This window comes from Rattus norvegicus, chromosome 18, assembly GCF_036323735.1.
Source record: "Rattus norvegicus strain BN/NHsdMcwi chromosome 18, GRCr8, whole genome shotgun sequence".
Classification (NCBI taxonomy): domain Eukaryota; kingdom Metazoa; phylum Chordata; class Mammalia; order Rodentia; family Muridae; genus Rattus; species Rattus norvegicus.
The window spans coordinates 25,666,813-25,683,784 of NC_086036.1; the positions used below are offsets into that span (position 1 = coordinate 25,666,813).

Genomic DNA, 16,972 nt, shown 5'->3' on the forward strand with positions numbered 1-16,972 from the left:
TCCACCTCATAATCAGAGTGTGTACAGACAGAGACAGAATTTAAATCCAGGTCGTCTGGAGCCAGCCATCTTCACACAAGTCTACTGTCAACTGCCTACTGAGAGTCGCTATCATCAGCCTACCATTGCAGGCAAGGCTGTTGAACAAGACCCTTAGAATATGCCCACATCTGACCTAGAAGATATACCAACTAGGCCACGTTTTGCTGCTGAGAGAAAATGCCCTCCCCATGCCTTCTCTCCCCTTACAACACTGCCAGGGACATCTAGATTCAGACAAGGGCCCTTGTGTGCATGTCACTGTCCTAGTCTCTCAAGCTACAAGAGATGCAGCTAAGCAACCCCAGCTGTTCCTCACAGGGTAAACAGCATCTTGAATCCCCTGCCTCAGGGACTCTAACACCAACAGCAGAGCTGACAATGGGCTCCCACAGGAAGAGCTGGCTGCACAACTGCTTGGGATAGCCTACCCAGAAACTCCTTTAGGACGGGGCAGTATTTGAACAGACTGTGTTGCGTTGACATTTAGGTCTTCGACATTTCTCTGGTAATAGGAATAAAGGTTATATTTTATATCTTAATATTTCCAGGCATGGTGGCTCACAGCTGTAATCCCAGCCTTGGGGAGACTAAGCCCAGTCCACAGAGCAAGACCTTGGGTGGCCCACCTACAAGCCGTTGTTCAGGAAGACCCCCTAAACAACACAGACAATCGGTGCTGCTGTTGGTTACCCAGCGTTACTAGATGGTAAGACCCTGCTACTGAAGACACCACATACCTTGGTTGCAGGACATAGAGAAATCAAGCTGTAAGTAGACTGGACACTGGCTAGCCTGCACAGTGCCAAAAAGGTGCTATGCAGGCTGGTGGGGGAGAAATAGCACCAACAGTCTTACCTAGCTGGGAGCTCCGTGTATAACACTGAACAACCAGGCAAGATATATTAATACAAAATTGTAAGTAAGCTATGAAGACAGCCAACTGCTTTTTGTTTTTGTTGGTTTTTTTTTTGAGGGGGTGTTTGTTTGTTTGGGATTTGGGGTTCACCCCATTAGAGAGAATTCACATCTGGTATTATAAACCAGGTCACTAGCCTGTGGCTGGGGAGGTCATAGGCCCTAGTGGGTAAGCCATTGCTGCTGTTGTTTGACTGAGAAGACTGCCTAATTTTATGTCAACTTGACACAAGCTAGTGTCATCAGAGAAGAGGGAGACCTGGCTAAGAAAACGCCTTCATTGGATTGGGCTGCAGGCAAACGTGTAGGGCATTTTCTTAGTGAGTGATGGAGGAGGCCCCAGTCCCTTTTATATGGTTTTCCATGGGCTGGTGTCAAGTTGACATAAAAACAGCCCACTGGTACAAGAGAGGTAAGTGTGTGAGAGTATGTGTTGTTATTAGATTTGAGGCCCACCTCACAAGAGGGAGTTCACATCTGGTAGCATAAACCAATTCAACAGCCTGTGGCTGGGAGGTTGTAAGTCCTAGTGGGGAAGCCATTGTTGCTGTTTTGATGAAGAGATATGACGTGCCTGTCAAATTGCCTTCTAAATGATTGCGTTTATGCCCTTAGAGTAATGTCACTGTCAGAAGCTTCTGTTTGTAGTGCTCAGTGGTACAGACACACATAACTGGTCACAGTTTAATGACTGTGCAATGCCCAGCCACAAAGGGGTCGTCAGTATCACGTCCCCATTCCTCTCTGACTCTCAGGGAGAAGAGGAGGAAGGAATGTAAGAAAATGGAGGGTAAGGTGGAGTGCTATGTGGGGAGCGGGTGCAGCGGCAATCCCAAGATGGCGCCCAGGTCTGCTGCTGAGTCTTAAGACTAGCACCTGAAAGTAAGCCACGCCCCATCGTGAGAGCTGCGCAGGCGCACCATGACGATAGATCAAGCCATGTGATGTGGACCTATGAAGGGAGGTTACACAGACTGGACGGTTGAGGCGGTTGAGGGAGGTTATAAGGGAGTGCGCTCAAGGGCTGGATTGAGACATTGTTGCTGCTTGCAGACAAAAGGGTTCCTGAATAAACTGCTTTGGTGTCGCTCCTTTCCTGCTGGTCGGGGTTGGAAGCGACAGTGCTGACCTCTGAGTGTGATTTAGCTTTGGCACTCCTGAGCCCACAGCAGCTGTGGTCACCTGCAAAGATCTCCACGAGACTTCCCTTCAACACCCTAGTATGGAGGAGGCCCATGAGACACCACTGGCCATGAGGATTTATGGGCGGTGAATGGTTTCTAAGGAAGGGGAGACATTTAGTTCAGTGGTATCGCTTGGAAGGTGCCTGAGTCTTTACAAACCCTCACCATCTTCATGTCTGTGCTCCTATAAACAACCCTAATGAAAGTCACTGGGTCAAAGGTTGGGGGTGTAGGGGATAGCTGGGAAAGGAAGGGGATTAATGGGGCAGGACAAATGGGACAAATAAAATAAAAATGCCTTGTGTACATGTAAAAAAATGTGATCATGAAACCCACTATTACACATAACTAGTAATGCTAATAAAACCATTCTTAAAAGGTGTCTCAGAAAACAATCAGAAATGCTAACTGAAGAAGGGTGAACGCCAAGATGTACTAGGACTCCTGGGATAAGCAAATATTAAAGTTTCCTCATCCTTTAAATTTTTACACTAGTTTAATAATGACTTAAGAGGGCAACCTTTAAGATCTCACAATTAAAATAGAGAACCTTAAACTCTCCCAGCTTCTCTCACACAACACTTTGACGTTCTTACCAGCATCTCGCTTGAACGTCCTGATGAAACAGAAATCGCTGGCTCACACATCGGCCATTCCCGGTGGGAACACAACAGAAAGTCATAGGTGACACTCAGAACTGCCTCTTTAGACCTTCCACCCACTTTGCCTTACTTTGGCCCCTTGGGAAGACACAGGCTAGGACCTCACTTAATAGATTCGAGTACGTGAAACCACCATCACCCAGGAGCTGCATTTGCTTCAGCCACTTCCCAGTATGATGTAGTTTCTTTCTGCCGCACACAACTTTCTGGAAACGTGGAGCTTGTGAAGGTCCCCGCCTGAGGTGTAACAACCTTTAATTGGAGAAGTCAGTAGAAGAGGGGCACCCCTTCTCTTCTTTTCCATCAGCGAAGCCCAAGCTAAAGCTCACTCTGCCAGCAACACGGTGTGCACCAAGTTGATACCAAATCCACTGCACACCACAGCTCCCAAGTCTTCCCAGTCGTGCTACAGCTAACGCCTGCGTATATATTGTTTCTAGGACAGAGATCCTGGCCTTTAAATGTAATCTCTTTAGAGTCGTTCTTGAGACACCTGTTTTAATCCATTGATTTGACTGTTTAACTCCGGATCTTTGAGTTCGCATCATACCAAATTGGAGAAGGTTCCCTGGTATCTTGAAATAAACCTCCAGTTGAAAAGAATTTTTTTAAGCTAGGGACATCTCTAGTATTCTTTCCTTTAATACCAATCTACTGAACAGTCAACGAGGTGTCAGCACACACAATTACTGTCACACCAAAGCCCCCATGTCACTTCATCTGGCAGTGCACTGTGAGACTTTGATAAGAATCATACTCAAATTCAGGTTTCTAAGTCCCAAGCCCTTCCCAGCTCTGATGCTTGACACCAAGCTAAAATGGGAAGTTTGCTGGGGAGGGTGTTGAACCCAATCTGGGCCTAATGAATAAGTCACGACCTATAGAGAATCGCCAACCATGCGTTTGATAGTGCGTTACAGAACTAAATGATTATCACAGACCAGACTTACAGAAGAAAAAGTCAAAGTTCACAAACCACTCCCATCGGCCAGCTCCACTCTTGGGCTCCGTGACTCTGGAGAGTTTTTATCCCAGGCTTCAAGTCTCCCAGTCTCCAGGATGAGACTTGAGAGACTTTGAATCTAACAGTGACTGAACTAAAGGAGCGAAGGAAGCTGAAGGCTTGGTGCTTGGTGCTTGGTGCTTGGTGCTTGGTGCTTGGTGCTTGGTGCTCTCCTTTCCCTCCCTGTGCTGAGGCCTCCAGTGAGCTGAGCCCCAGATAACCCTGTGGTGTTAGCAGCAGAGCCACTGGCAGAGGGACAGACTTCTCTAAAAATATCCTTGGAAACATGGACAGTAAACAAATGCCATATGAATTTAATTACTGAAAAATCTTTAAAAGTGTGTGTGTGTGTGTGTGTGTGTGTGTGTGTGTGTGTGTGTGTACGCCACGCACACATGCAGTCCTTGCTGGAGGCTAGCCGAGGGCACTGGACTCCTGGGGCTAATAACGGGTGATCCCAAGCCTCCCACCACGGCTGAGATCTGAACTCTGATCCTCCAGTCTGAGGAGAACTGTGTGCTCTTTGTCTCAGAGCCATCCCTCCAGCCCTTTCCTCACTGTTTTTGAACCCACACATTCTAGCTAAGCCAGTGTTTGTTTTCAGATGTGGATTCAGCAGCGGAGCCATACCTGACCAAAGGGGAAAGCAAACAAACAAACCTACCACAAAGCGCAGAATAGCCACAATAGAGACGTCCTCGTGCTGCAGCCCCCATTCCTGTGCTTCTGGGGCTATCACACCAGCTTCATGTTCCTGCTTGGTTTAGGACACTCACATAGGACACTTGGTTTAGGACACAGAAGGCTACCACGCAAAATTGTTCCATCCCTGTCTGGACCAGAATATACAATATATTCTTATTTTTTTTAATTTTTTTTTTTTTTTTTTTTTTTTTTTTTTGGAGCTGGGGACCGAACCCAGGGCCTTTTGCTTGCTAGGCAAGCGCTCTACCGCTGAGCTAAATCCCCAACCCCATACAATATATTCTTTTGGATTACCTGGAGTAACATGTTCAAACAAATCTGGGGATGACAAGATGGCTCAATGGGTGAAAGTGATTTTGGCGAAGCCAGTGGATCTGAGCTCAGTCCCTGGAGCAGACTCTAGGGGGAAAAGAGAATAGCCTTCCACAAATAGTCCACTTACCACCCTAGCAGACCTTGGCTTACACATGCCCCAACACACACACACGGGCGCGTGCGCACACACACACACACACACACACACACACACACCTCACATGCAATTAATGAATGAATTAAAATTTTTAAATGAATAAGAAAAAAAAACAAATCTTTTCCATCAGAATTTTTTTTAAAACATCAATGCCTGGTCTATTTAAACTAGTATAAAAACCAATCTTGAAAAATAGAATATAGGATATTCTGCTCAAATACAGATGTGGCTTTACTAATTTCATTTGTTCCGATCGAACCGTTGTGTGAATGCAGCTCTGTGAAGCAGGGTGGGTTTTGCGGTTGTCTTTTACTGCCATCAGGTGGTCATTATCTGTACTTACATCAGGCCTGAGGAAATTTCCTGAGTTGGCCTTCATTCAGGAGTATCTCCTTCATTTAATCAGTCTCCCCTGCACGATCTCTAAAATGGTGCAGATGGGATTATTACATCGTCCTTCTTAATCAAATTGAGATCGGCACATCTTACTGAATCATATCATTGATCTGTTATTTAGCATAATAAATAACCAATAATTCATAATAAAAAGATTGTAAGACAAAAAATAAAGGCCACATATACCCCAAACTTAGAACAAAAGAAAACAACAAAGCTTGTCCAACCACAGACTACCTGGATTTTAGTGGAAATCCACATATAAAGATTAGAAATGCAGAATTGGGAGTTATTGTCTGTGAGCTCAGCTGTGTTGGTAAAACATTTGCCTAGCAGAGTGAAGCCATGGGTTATATCCCGGAGTGAAAGTGGACTCTAATCCCAGCACTTGGAAGGAGGAGGCAGGAGGATCAGTAGTTTGAGATCACCCTTGATTACTTAGAAAGTTGGAGGCCCTGTCTCAAAAACAAATAAATGTTAGTATTGGTATATATGAATAAGGTTATAAACATTTTCACAGGGTTTCTTAGTATATTTTAAATTTTAATTTCTCATTTGTAAAATGCCTCATTTTATCTTGGGTTTCATATATATGTATATATGTATATATATGTATGTATGTTTTAGTAAGTATAATATTACTTATAAATTAAATTTATTTAAAGTATTTAGTTGGGGTTGGAGATTTAGCTCAGTGGTAGAACACTTGCCTAGCAAGGGCAAGGCCCTGGGTTTGGTCCTCAGCTCCAAAAATAAATAAGTAAATAAATAAAGTATTTAGTCAATTAATACATAGAATGTCCTTTTTATTAATTTGAATAGAGAAATTTTATATTACTGAAATAAATCAAAATCACAAATTATTTTCTTTATTCCTTCAATTCTGTACTCACTAAACTTTACTTACTGTTTTTCATGGTAGTATTTCCTTAGCGCTTATTGGTATCAATTTCTTGCCACTTTCTGAAAAAAATCAGTCCTTCTTGCACTTTGAATACAAAGTGTGTCCACAGATTAGTGTGTTTAGTCCCCACTGGTGTTGTTTTTCTGAGAGGTGGTGGGCTCTTAAGGGCAGGGCAAAGCAGGAAGAAGTAGCTGAGGACAGGGGTGTGAAGGTTGAATCTGGTCCCCAGTCTACTTCCTTTCTTCCTGCTTCCTGTCAGTCATTTGAAAACTTCCTCCTCTCCCACTCACTTCTGCCCCTGTGATGCTCTGCCCAGGCACACAGAGCCATGCCCACACAAGGCAGATCCCTCTGAAACAGTGGGCTGAAACAAGACATCCCATCTTTACACTGTTTGGGGCAAGCATTCTGTCACAGGAACAAACAAACTAGCAACATTGTTGGTTTTTAAGTTTACTGTAACTCTTCTGTTATTTGGCAAATGTTTTAGTTGGCCTCTATATCATTTCATGCTTTTTCCACTTTTTGTGAGCCAAATAGTATCCATAATTGGCTTTCTTTTTTCCTAAACAACTAATAGCTCACAAAATAGCAAGATGTTGTTGATAAACCCTCCTGACGGAACAGGGCCTCAGAACTAAATAGACCCTCAGACCAACTGACTCCATGATAGAAGTATGATTCAGGCCATAAAACTCAGCACATAGCCACTGCCAAAATGAAATAAAGACCAGCCCATCACAGCCCATAGTTCTGGGAAAGTTTCTAAATGTGCTAGCCTTGGTTTGGGACTTCTGTAGCTCAGTGTGTGGGCAACTGTTCTTGTTAACTGAAGTTTCTCCACCCAAGACATGGGTTTGAACTTAAAAGCTCACCCTGAGGAAGTCTTGGGCTACACTGAAATCCCAGACACTCAGGGGAGTTGCTGGCCAGCTAATAAAGACTTTCTGTCGGCTTAAATCCATGCCTGAGCAGCCTTCTCTGATGATTTGAAATATCTACATCAATCCAAAGCAATAAGAGACAGACGTTAAGAAGAAGGCGTGGGAGATGGGGGGATCTACCTGAGGAACGAAGAGGAAGAGTAGTGCTGTGGAAGAGCCAGGGAGAGATAAATCACACTAGAGGTGTTTGAAAGAAAATTTGGGGGTTGGGGATTTAGCTCAGTGGTAGAGCGCTTGCCTAGCAAGCACAAGACCCTGGGTTCGGTCCCCAGCTCCGAAAAAAAGAAAAAAAAAGAAAACATGAAGATATATTATGAGCTTACTTCAAAATACATAAACTTGTGCATGTGCATACATATTGGGACATATATGTTACACCACATGGGATGATGGTAGTCATGCCGAGAGTCATGTACTGGTGTGTGCATGTTAGCTGGCATCTAACATGCCAGTACCTGGCAGGTGAAACCTCCCTGTGAGTTGTTGGTCACAGGGAGAGATGAGACTCCCAAAACAACACACGCATTGCTCTTGCCCTTGGTTCCCTCCCAGAGGTTGATAAAAGACATGCTTTGGACACAGGACTTGGAGGTATCATCCTATGCCTGACCTAGAACCCTCCTCCTGAAGACTGGATCTCACTGTGTCAGAAGGTGCCAGGGGAAAGCAACAGTTAGTCGTCCCATAACAGTGGAAAGCCTAGGAACCATAACAGTGCAGATATCTTGGAGGACTATCCTACCTACCTCAGGGAAAATTAGTGCTGCATGTGGCCCCCCATCCTTACATGGTACCTCAGCTCCAGAGCTAGAGGTGAAGGGAAGAGCAGACTACAAATGCTCTGTATCCTTGCAATGTCCTTTCTTCCTCCTCTCCCTCCTCCTCCCCTTCCCGTCCTACCCCTCATCCTCCTCTTCTTCCCCCTCCTCCTACCCCTCCTCCCTCCTCCTCCTACTCCTCCTCCTCCCTCCTCCTCTTTCCCCTCCTCCTTTGAGACAGAGTCTTGCTGTGCAGCCCAGGCTGTCCTACCTCTGCTTCTAAGAAAGCCGAGATGATGGGTATGCACCACCACACCCGATGTTTTTATTTTTTGAGATAGTCTTCAGCAGCTCAGGCTGGCCTTAGATTTGAGACTCTCTTTACTCAGCCTCCTGAGTGCTACAATGACAGGCATAGACTACAATGTGCAGCTTTGATCTAAGTCTTTCTTTTAAACTTTTATTTGTTTTTTTTTTTTTTATTTATGTGAGTACACTGTTGCTGTCTTCAGACACGCCAGAAGAGGGCATCAGATCCCATCAGATGGCTGTGACCCACCATGTGGTTGCTGGGAATTGAACTCAGGACCTCTGGAAGAGAAGTCACTGCTCTCGACTGCTGAGCATCTCTCCAGCCCAAGTCCGTTCCTCTTGCCTGCACTTAATCATAAGGCTTTCCCTAACAGGATGTGCGACGTTGAGTCATCAGAAAGATGAAGAATTTGGAAATGGTTGCTGGCCTCCTACCACTAGTCTAGTGTGGACACAGCGAGCATGCTTTCCCTCCACCTATCTTGGTACTCTCCAGAGTTCAGTGGGGAGAAGCAGGTGGGAGCAAGATGTAAAGCCGTTAAACAGAAGTAGGCAGCACCTGCACACATGCACACACACACACACACACACACACACACACACACACACACACCACAGACCATGAGCCTCACTCAGGATAAAGAGGAAGCCTTTGCCTCGGCTCATTTGGTCATGTATTAGATGTCATTCTGCACCAGGGATAGCATGAGAAGTCCATACCCTTCCTTAACTCTTTATGCACAGATATGGACACCTATAGATGGCCGTTACCTGCAAAGGAGAAAATGCAGGCAGAGGCGTATAGCCTAAGTGTCAGAACTAGATGTAAAGCTAGCTCTTCTGCTGGCCCTAACACCAGAAAATGTCCTCACTCTGGCCCTGTCTAGCAAGAAGGCAAGAAGATGCAGGCCACCACCGTCCTCATATCATACCCTTTGGTGTCTAAATGGCAATCTTGATGGTGCTGGTCTCCCAACCTTTCTGCCATGCAAGACTTTACAGTGACTTTCTCAGAGCAGGTCAGGAGTTACACGCTACCTCCGGCTGGTCACAACACACTTCACTGCCGTGTGGTCATTGCTCCAGACATATTGTCTTACTTTCTCGGGGTGGTTCTAGTGTGAAGATAAGTCATCTGGGGACCTAAATTTTCTTCCTTTTCAAACACCTTTGAAAAAGTAGTTGTGATAGAACATCTAACAAGTGTTAACAAGTGTGAAATGAACACAACTCAGCTTACTGACATTCATTCATTCGTCTTAAAAGCAGGCTTTAAAGAAACAAAGGTGCAGAAGCCATGCATGGTGGTGAATGCTGGGATTACGATGCTCCTGGAGGCTGAAGCGAGTTCAAAGCCAGCCTGGGCTACCAACCAGCCAGGGCTACCAACCAGCCAGGGCTACATAGCAAGAACCTGTTTCAAGGTGGAGAGAGAGAGAAGAAAGAAGAAAAGAAGGAAGGAAGGGAGGGAGGGAGGGAGGGAGGGAGGGAGGGAGGGAGGGAGGGAGGGAAGGAGACTGATTTTTGGGTAAGGCACAGGACTTACTTAAAAAAGAATGTTTTTTGTTGTCATATAGCTGGTCTCAACACCTCATAAGGAGTTATGGTTTGCACGAGAGGCAACCAGTTCAGAACCTCTGCTCATTTCTGAGGTGAAAATGTACTCTAAAACTTCAGCATGAAATCTAATTCCTTATCTCAGGAGTGAGATTTATATAGCGTGTATATGACCTCCCTCATCTCCCCAGAGCACACCCTCCCCATCCGCTCCGCTCACAGTGACCACAGCCTGATGCTCCCAGATCTTACAAAGTTCACCACCAACCTTGCTGTAATTAGCACGATCAGCTAGGAGACACATAAAATGTCCCTTTGCTGAATTGGAATTTGCTGATTTTTTGGTATTTTATGATTTATGATTTTTTTTAAAGATTTCTAGGGAATTTTAAAAGATCAAAGTACCTTATTAAAATTTGCTTATGAATGCTGGGTTATTATTTAAGTTAAGTTTTCATGTTTTGTATTGTTGTAATTTGGTAATTTGAGAATTTAAAATTATTATTAGAATCCTCGCTGTGTTTCTTTTTTTTTTTTTTTCCCCAATTGGTAAAATATAATTGCCCACTTAAACATACAAAGCCCGGTACTATCCATCCCTTGAGAACATTAATAACAACCTGTAAATATACAGAGCAGAATCTTAACATCACCTGCCATCTTGTCCTACCACTTGCTGTGTTTCTATTGAGCAATACTGGTTGTTTTGTTTTGTTTTGTTTTGTTTTGTTTTGTTTTGTTTTGTTTCCAGACAAGGTCTCACTTATATAGCCCTAGGTATCACTTATGTATCTCTGACTGGAACTCAGTATAAGCCAGGCTAGTCTAGAACTCAGAGATCTTCCTGCCTCTTCTTCTTCTCAAATGCTGGGACTAATAGCCTCTTCCTCCACAACCCAGCTTCTCTGGTTGGGTGGTGGTATGTGGATTTCGTTTTGAGACTGGAGATTATGTAGCCCAGGCTGGCCTCTAATCACTAAGTAGTCTAGGATGAGCCTGAACTCCTCCCTCAGCTTGGGCAGTGCGCGCCACTCTACCCGGATCTTAATGTTGTTTGGTTTTTGTTTGTTTATCGATTGTCCAACACTAGACTGCAAGAGACATCATTCACATCCCCATTCACGGGCATTTCAGACAGAACCTGGAGCATGTAAGTCCTAGGCCTTGGTTTTGCTTTATAAATTTTCAACCTTACTGCTCCTTATCCGGAGAAGAACCATCCAGCCTCCCCCAACTCTGGGTCTGAGCTCCTCCAGCTCTACGCCCGCTGCTCATCACTGACCAAACGCTCTGGCCAGGAAGGAGGGATAGCTGGACACACACTCGACAAAATATCCTTATCATCCTATTTGCTGTGCGGAGTGGGGTGCAGGGCAGAACCGGTCCCACAAAAGCAAAGGGATCCGGTGAGCGCCCTCTTTCTAGGAAATCGGCGCCGCAGCCTCCCGCGGTGCACTTCTCCCTCCGGCCACACGGCGGCAGGAGAGAGCGCGGCGGCCGTAGTACAGTCCGTCCCCCCCCACTCCAGCGGGCAGTGGTCTCTTCCGGTCGTAGAAAAGCATTGTGGGAGGGCGACGCGTTCTTTCTCTGCTCTCACGCGGCGCGTAGTATGGGTTTCCTGGTAGCTGGGGCTTGGGAGGTGGCTGTGGCCTGCTATCTAGCGTGTCCGCGGTAGACTTTGGCCTACGTCCCCTTCCCGGGAAATCGGGGGATGGCCCTAACTCGGTGGCCGCGTGAGGAGCACGGCCCGCCGGACCCCGCGTGAAGTGGGTCGGTGTGGAAGCCGAGCTCCGTTTGCGACGTAGATCTCCGCCGCATGCCCAGGCGCACAACTGGGCGGAAATGGCGCGGACATCCAAGTCACAAGGTAGGACTGATTGCCTGACGCCCTACTCATGTAGCCTTTGTGTTGCCCGTTCACTTTTGGTCACTAGTGAATGTGGTGTCAAAAAAGGCATAAATTAATGCTTTGCGGCCTTTCCTCTCCCTGGAGTTTGGTATCTTGGGTTTCAGGAGCTGCATAAGTAACAGAAACTCTACTCTAGCTTATGTATGTAGGTGAACTTTCTGTCCAACGCTGCGACTGTAGTTTATTTAACTGGTTCTTAACTCGTTTGGCAGGTAGGTGTCTGAAGCTGACGGATAACTTCCAGAACGACACGCGGGAGCACAGAGTGGCTTAAGGTAGGATGACTACAGAGCACCAGGTGTGGGATTTCCTTTTAAGTTGGAATGCCGAATCATTAGTCTTCTTCTCTTGTACTGCCGCTGCAGTTACAATCTGGAGTTAATGCGGACGGTAACTCAGAAATGACAGCCTTTACCTATAAGTCAAAAATAGGATAGTTTTACCAACACTAAAGGCTTTGAGTGGAGATAGGTTACCAGATAAGTTTTTTGAGACAGGCACTAAAAGCGTTTTTATCTTTCCTTTTAGGATGTCCTCGATGATTTGGAAATTGGATCTTAAGAGGCATGGGTGACTTAAAGTGTGTCAAAACTCCACAGATGGACGTACACTTGTAACAAGGCTGTGAATAAATACGTTGATATGCCGTTCTGAGACTCGTATGTTGTGTGATTGGCAGCCACCTTAACTGAGTTCATAGGTGACAGCTGAGCTGATGGCTAGATTTCAGCTTAGATTGACATAGTCCCCTTTTGGCTTAACAGGAAGGGACAGCTAGTACTTCCGTGGGGATTCGTGGTCATGCATTTTACTTAAAAACTGTCCTCAGAGTTAGAGTATCACAAGTGGAAGGCTTCCTGTGTGAGATGAATCCAAGATCAGGGCAACATGAGAGGCGGTTGGTGGGGGTGGGTGCCACTGCAGAGCAAAGTTGGAAAGTGAGCCAATGGGGAAGCCGGGAGGGCTGGAAGAGTTGAAGCAGTAAAGAGACCAGACCGCTAAGGCTTAGGTTTTATTAAAGCAAGATGGGGAGCAAAGCAGTTCCACGCAGGTGGGCCGAAGAAGGTACCACAGTGAGGTAAGCTGCAAAGGATGTGGGGTGTAGAGGCAGCCTAGAATTAAAGCAGTGTATGAAGGCATTGAGACAGGACACTGCGTGGGAAGGAATATTTAGATTTGGTTTTAGTTTTGGGGGCAGGGGGACAAAGGTCACAGTTGAACCTCAGGAGTTGAGGGTAGAGTTTGGCAAGCACTGTGTCACTGAGCAGTCGACCCCCAGTTGAATCACTAGGTAGTAATAAAACTGGCTACAAGATCAACATAGCTCTTGAGCCCAGCAGAGGCTTAAATAATAAGAATGGAGAATTTCAAGGAAGCTAGAGATTGCTACAGGAAAGGATGAGTCACACACAGCCACTGGCAAGATACAGAAGGTTCTTTCTGAGTACTGTTGTCTGAAAAGCCATCACACAGAGGTAAAGATCCAAAACTTGGAAACATGGGTGGACAGGTGTGTAGGGTAGGGGACAATGCCTACATGGGCTTTTTTTTTTTTTTTTTTGCCTCAGAAAACACAAGACAAGGACACTTAAATTCAAATCAACACTTAACAGCTTTTTACATTATTTGTAAATAACCATTGGGACTTAAATGTCACAAAATACAATATTACAAACAGTTGTGGGAATAAAAGTCACTACAGTCTGATGGCAGCTGGGAGTCCAGGGGCTCATCTGAAGCCTCTGGTCTTGGCTGTGGTGGAGAGGTGAGAAACACAGTTGGATGGTCAGAATTTCAGGAAAGAGATGGTGGTATCCAGTGAGTTCATAAGGTTGTCCTTCCAAAGGCCCACAGCACAAGAATGCTGTACATAAATCCTTAAAAGATGCCAATTTTCTTGTGCTAAGGACACGAGTCCAAGATACGTGGGTAATTATCTAATTCACAGTTTGAAAAGTACCAGTGACACACGTTTCCCTACACCCCTTCACCCAGTGACGTCTGTCTTGAGCCGAGCAGCCTGGATGGTTTTTATTGTTTTTGCTGTATGTTTTCCAGCCAGGTTGGTTGTAGAAAGCTGAGATTTTTCTTCAATCAGGCTGTCTTTAGACCCGTTTCTTCTCTAGAAAAAATTCAAAACAGTCAAAATAACCAAATCAAGTACTTAAGAAAAAGCACCAGAAGCTAGGCACAGAGGGACACACGTGGAAGCCCAGGAAAAAAGCAAACCTAGCCTGAGCTACATAGCGTGGCACCCTAAATTTATTCGTTTATGGCACTGAATGTTGTAATTACTTGGAGAAAATTAATGTGTGAAAGTTCCCCCTAGTTAACTACAAAACCAAAATGTGCTTAATCTTGGTCTGACAATTGGGTACACATCAGCTTTCATAAAAATTAGGCACAATTCACCTGTGCAAGCATTACTTAAGAGACTATCAAACAAGGCTTTTTCTTCTAAAGACTGGAGGGGAGACAAAAGCCTCCCCTGGTTCCGTTCCAGAGAGCCACACCATGAAATAAATGTTCATGTGCAGTGTGACAGCATGGAGTTCCCTATCACCTGGGACATGTCACTGCTACAGAGGGCAAGAGAGATCACCTGCCTACCTGACCTGCACACCATACCCAGGAGTCCCTTGGTTGGGACTTGTCAGATGGAAACACCAAGAATTCCACCCACAGGCCTCACTACAGCTGCCTGGGCCTCCTAGGGAAGATGGGTTGCTATGTCTTCATATGTAATAACATCTGAGAATAGACTCAATACTGTGTCCAAAGGAATTCCTGAAAGCACAGGATGCTTCTCAAAATTCTCATAGGCTGCTTACCTGTGGTGCATACCCTTGACCCCAGCATGCGGGAGGCAGAGGCAGGACCAGCCTGATCAACAACAAAGGGGTTCCAGACCAGACCAGACAGGTTTACAAAGTGAGACCCTACCTCACTTAAAAAAAAAAAAAAAGCTTTTTTTTTTTTTTAAATATCATCTGTTGGGCTGGCAAGATGGTTCGGTGGTCAAAAGCCTTGTAGCTCAGTCCAAAACTACCTGAGTTCAAACCCCAGAACCCATGTAAAATAGTCCTGAAAGCAGTTCTCTGACCACACAGACCATGCTCATACTTCATGCACACGTATGTTATATATATATAAATTGTATATATATATATTGTATATTTATTTATTGTATACATACACACATAATTTACTAACCTGATGAACTGTAGAGCCTCCAGACCCCTGAGCATCTGAGGAACGGGTGACTGGAAGTGGTGGTACAAGATCTGTCTTTGAGCTGCCAAAGAGAAAGGGTCAGAGTTTGTGAAGAAGATAGAACTCAGACCTTAAGCTCCGCAGGGCAGGGAACTCTGAGGGCTGTGTTGTCTGGAGCCATGAGATTGACCACTCACTTCACTTCCGAGAGGACGGATCGCTCTCCGTCTGAGCACTGGGATCTGCGGTACTGCCGGTAACTCCTTGGGGAATGCGAATGCCTGATGCGGACAGGGTCACCCTGAGTCCTGAGGAAACGGGACAAAGCGAGGACACAAGCACAGAGGTCAAAACAGCATGGTGATGTGCAGTTTTCCTGAATGCTACACTGTAAACAACTTTCAGACTGCTTTTACTCGGCTCTTGTGTTTATTTTGCAGGTGGGTTTTTCATTTTATTCAGGGTCTCCTGAATCCAGGCTGGCTTCAGACTGAAGATGACTTAACCCCTGCTCCCCAAGCTCTACATCCCACACTCTGAACCTGCACCTAGCCAGGCAGATGTGGGGTTTTCGGGGAGGGGGACGGCTGGGAGGGTGGGGTTTGGAGGATTTAGGGTTGGGATTTTTGTTTTTGTTTTATTTTTAAGACTTAATTTTTATGGTCTTTGAAAGCAGTAGTCTAAATTTCATAGTATTTTACAAAAGAAAAATGCTGTCCTGTTTACACGTGCAGATGGAGCTCTTCATAGTGTGTGTGTGTGAGTATGCGTGTGTATGTATGTGTGTATGTAACCACAATCTTCGTGGCTGTTGTTGGGAGACAGGGTCTCATGAGGTAGTCCTGGCTTGGACTATGCAGACCCAAGTAGCCCTAAGAACCTGAATGCTCACCGCCTCTCCTCCAGACTCTGAGAACACAGCTGTGCTCTACCTAGCCTGTCTTAACCACTTAATACTTCTGAGATTCAGTTGAGTTCTCTGCAAGAATATGGGAGGAAATATCTACAGTGAAAACAGAAGCTTCATCTCCCTGTCAAAAAAGGTCAGTTCTAGGGGACTCCATCTACGCTGGGAAACTGTTAAATTCTTCAATTTCAATGTTCTTGGCACACACATAAAGATCAGGTGGTAGACAAGTGTGCCTTCCTGACTGACAATTTCACAGTGTGAACACATCTGAGAATGTCCCATGTTATGCCATAATTCTTAAGCACTTAACTTTAAAAAAAAAAAAAAAAAAAGCAAACCTTGACCTAAAAATGATGGCAAAGGGCTAGTGAGCCTACCACCAAGGCTGACCTGAGTGTGAGTCCCAGAAACCAGCATGATGGAAGGAGAGAACTGGTTCCACAAGCTGTGCCACACAAGTGGGTAGACACATATGTACATACGTACATGCATATGTACATACATACACACGTGCACATGCATATGTACATACATATGCATATACGTATACACATGTGCATGTGCACATACACACATGCATATATACACGTACATGTACATGCATATGCATACAGGCATGTACATACATATACACATGCATACATATGTGCATACACGTGTGTACATGCATGCATATTATATACATGCATACATATACGCATACATACAGGCACACATATATACACATATATACATACAGGCACGTATAGACACACATATACACACATGCATACATATACAATATGTAATACATACACACGTACAGACAGATGTACATATATACAGACACACATACAGACGTACATACAAAGGGTAACGAGAGGTGGATGGCCAGTGGGAAGAGGCTGGGGAGGCTGGGCCTGTGGCTTTTCTGGATGGGAATACTGGGTTATAGAGGGAAGGTAGTAAAGTGTGCTTCCTCCGTATTCCTGGAGATTATTCAATCGAATTCTCAGCTGTATTTACATTTTAGTGGTTAAACCAACCTAGGAGAGCACACCCGGGATCTCTGAGTCTGGAGCAGAGCCAGGAGAACACTCAGGTTCT

General features: G+C 45.2%; 1 protein-coding gene, 1 long non-coding RNA gene and 1 other non-coding gene across 8 annotated transcripts in view; 2 read left to right on the forward strand and 1 right to left on the reverse strand.

Moving 5' to 3' along the window:
- Positions 1–11,344: 11,344 nt before the first annotated feature.
- LOC120098269 (uncharacterized) lies at positions 11,345–12,410 on the forward strand. Its single transcript, XR_005496419.2, has 3 exons — positions 11,345–11,721; positions 11,976–12,038; positions 12,292–12,410. It is a non-coding gene; the product is annotated as an uncharacterized LOC120098269 (long non-coding RNA).
- LOC120098360 (small nucleolar RNA SNORA13) lies at positions 11,754–11,887 on the forward strand. The gene has a single exon (XR_005496548.1). It is a non-coding gene; the product is annotated as a small nucleolar RNA SNORA13 (small nucleolar RNA).
- Positions 12,411–13,356: 946 nt separating the features above from the next.
- Epb41l4a (erythrocyte membrane protein band 4.1 like 4A) overlaps positions 13,357–16,972 on the reverse strand; it is a 210,830-nt gene continuing 207,214 nt past the window's right edge. For all 6 annotated transcript variants that reach the window (XM_063277376.1, XM_006254584.5, XM_006254583.5 and 3 more), the window contains 3 exons: positions 15,174–15,284; positions 14,977–15,058; positions 13,357–13,885 (listed from right to left, as the gene is read on the reverse strand). In XM_063277376.1, the coding sequence (XP_063133446.1) occupies positions 13,751–13,885; positions 14,977–15,058; positions 15,174–15,284 (328 nt within the window). In that variant the 3' untranslated portion in view covers positions 13,357–13,750. The remainder of the gene's footprint in view (positions 13,886–14,976; positions 15,059–15,173; positions 15,285–16,972) is intronic.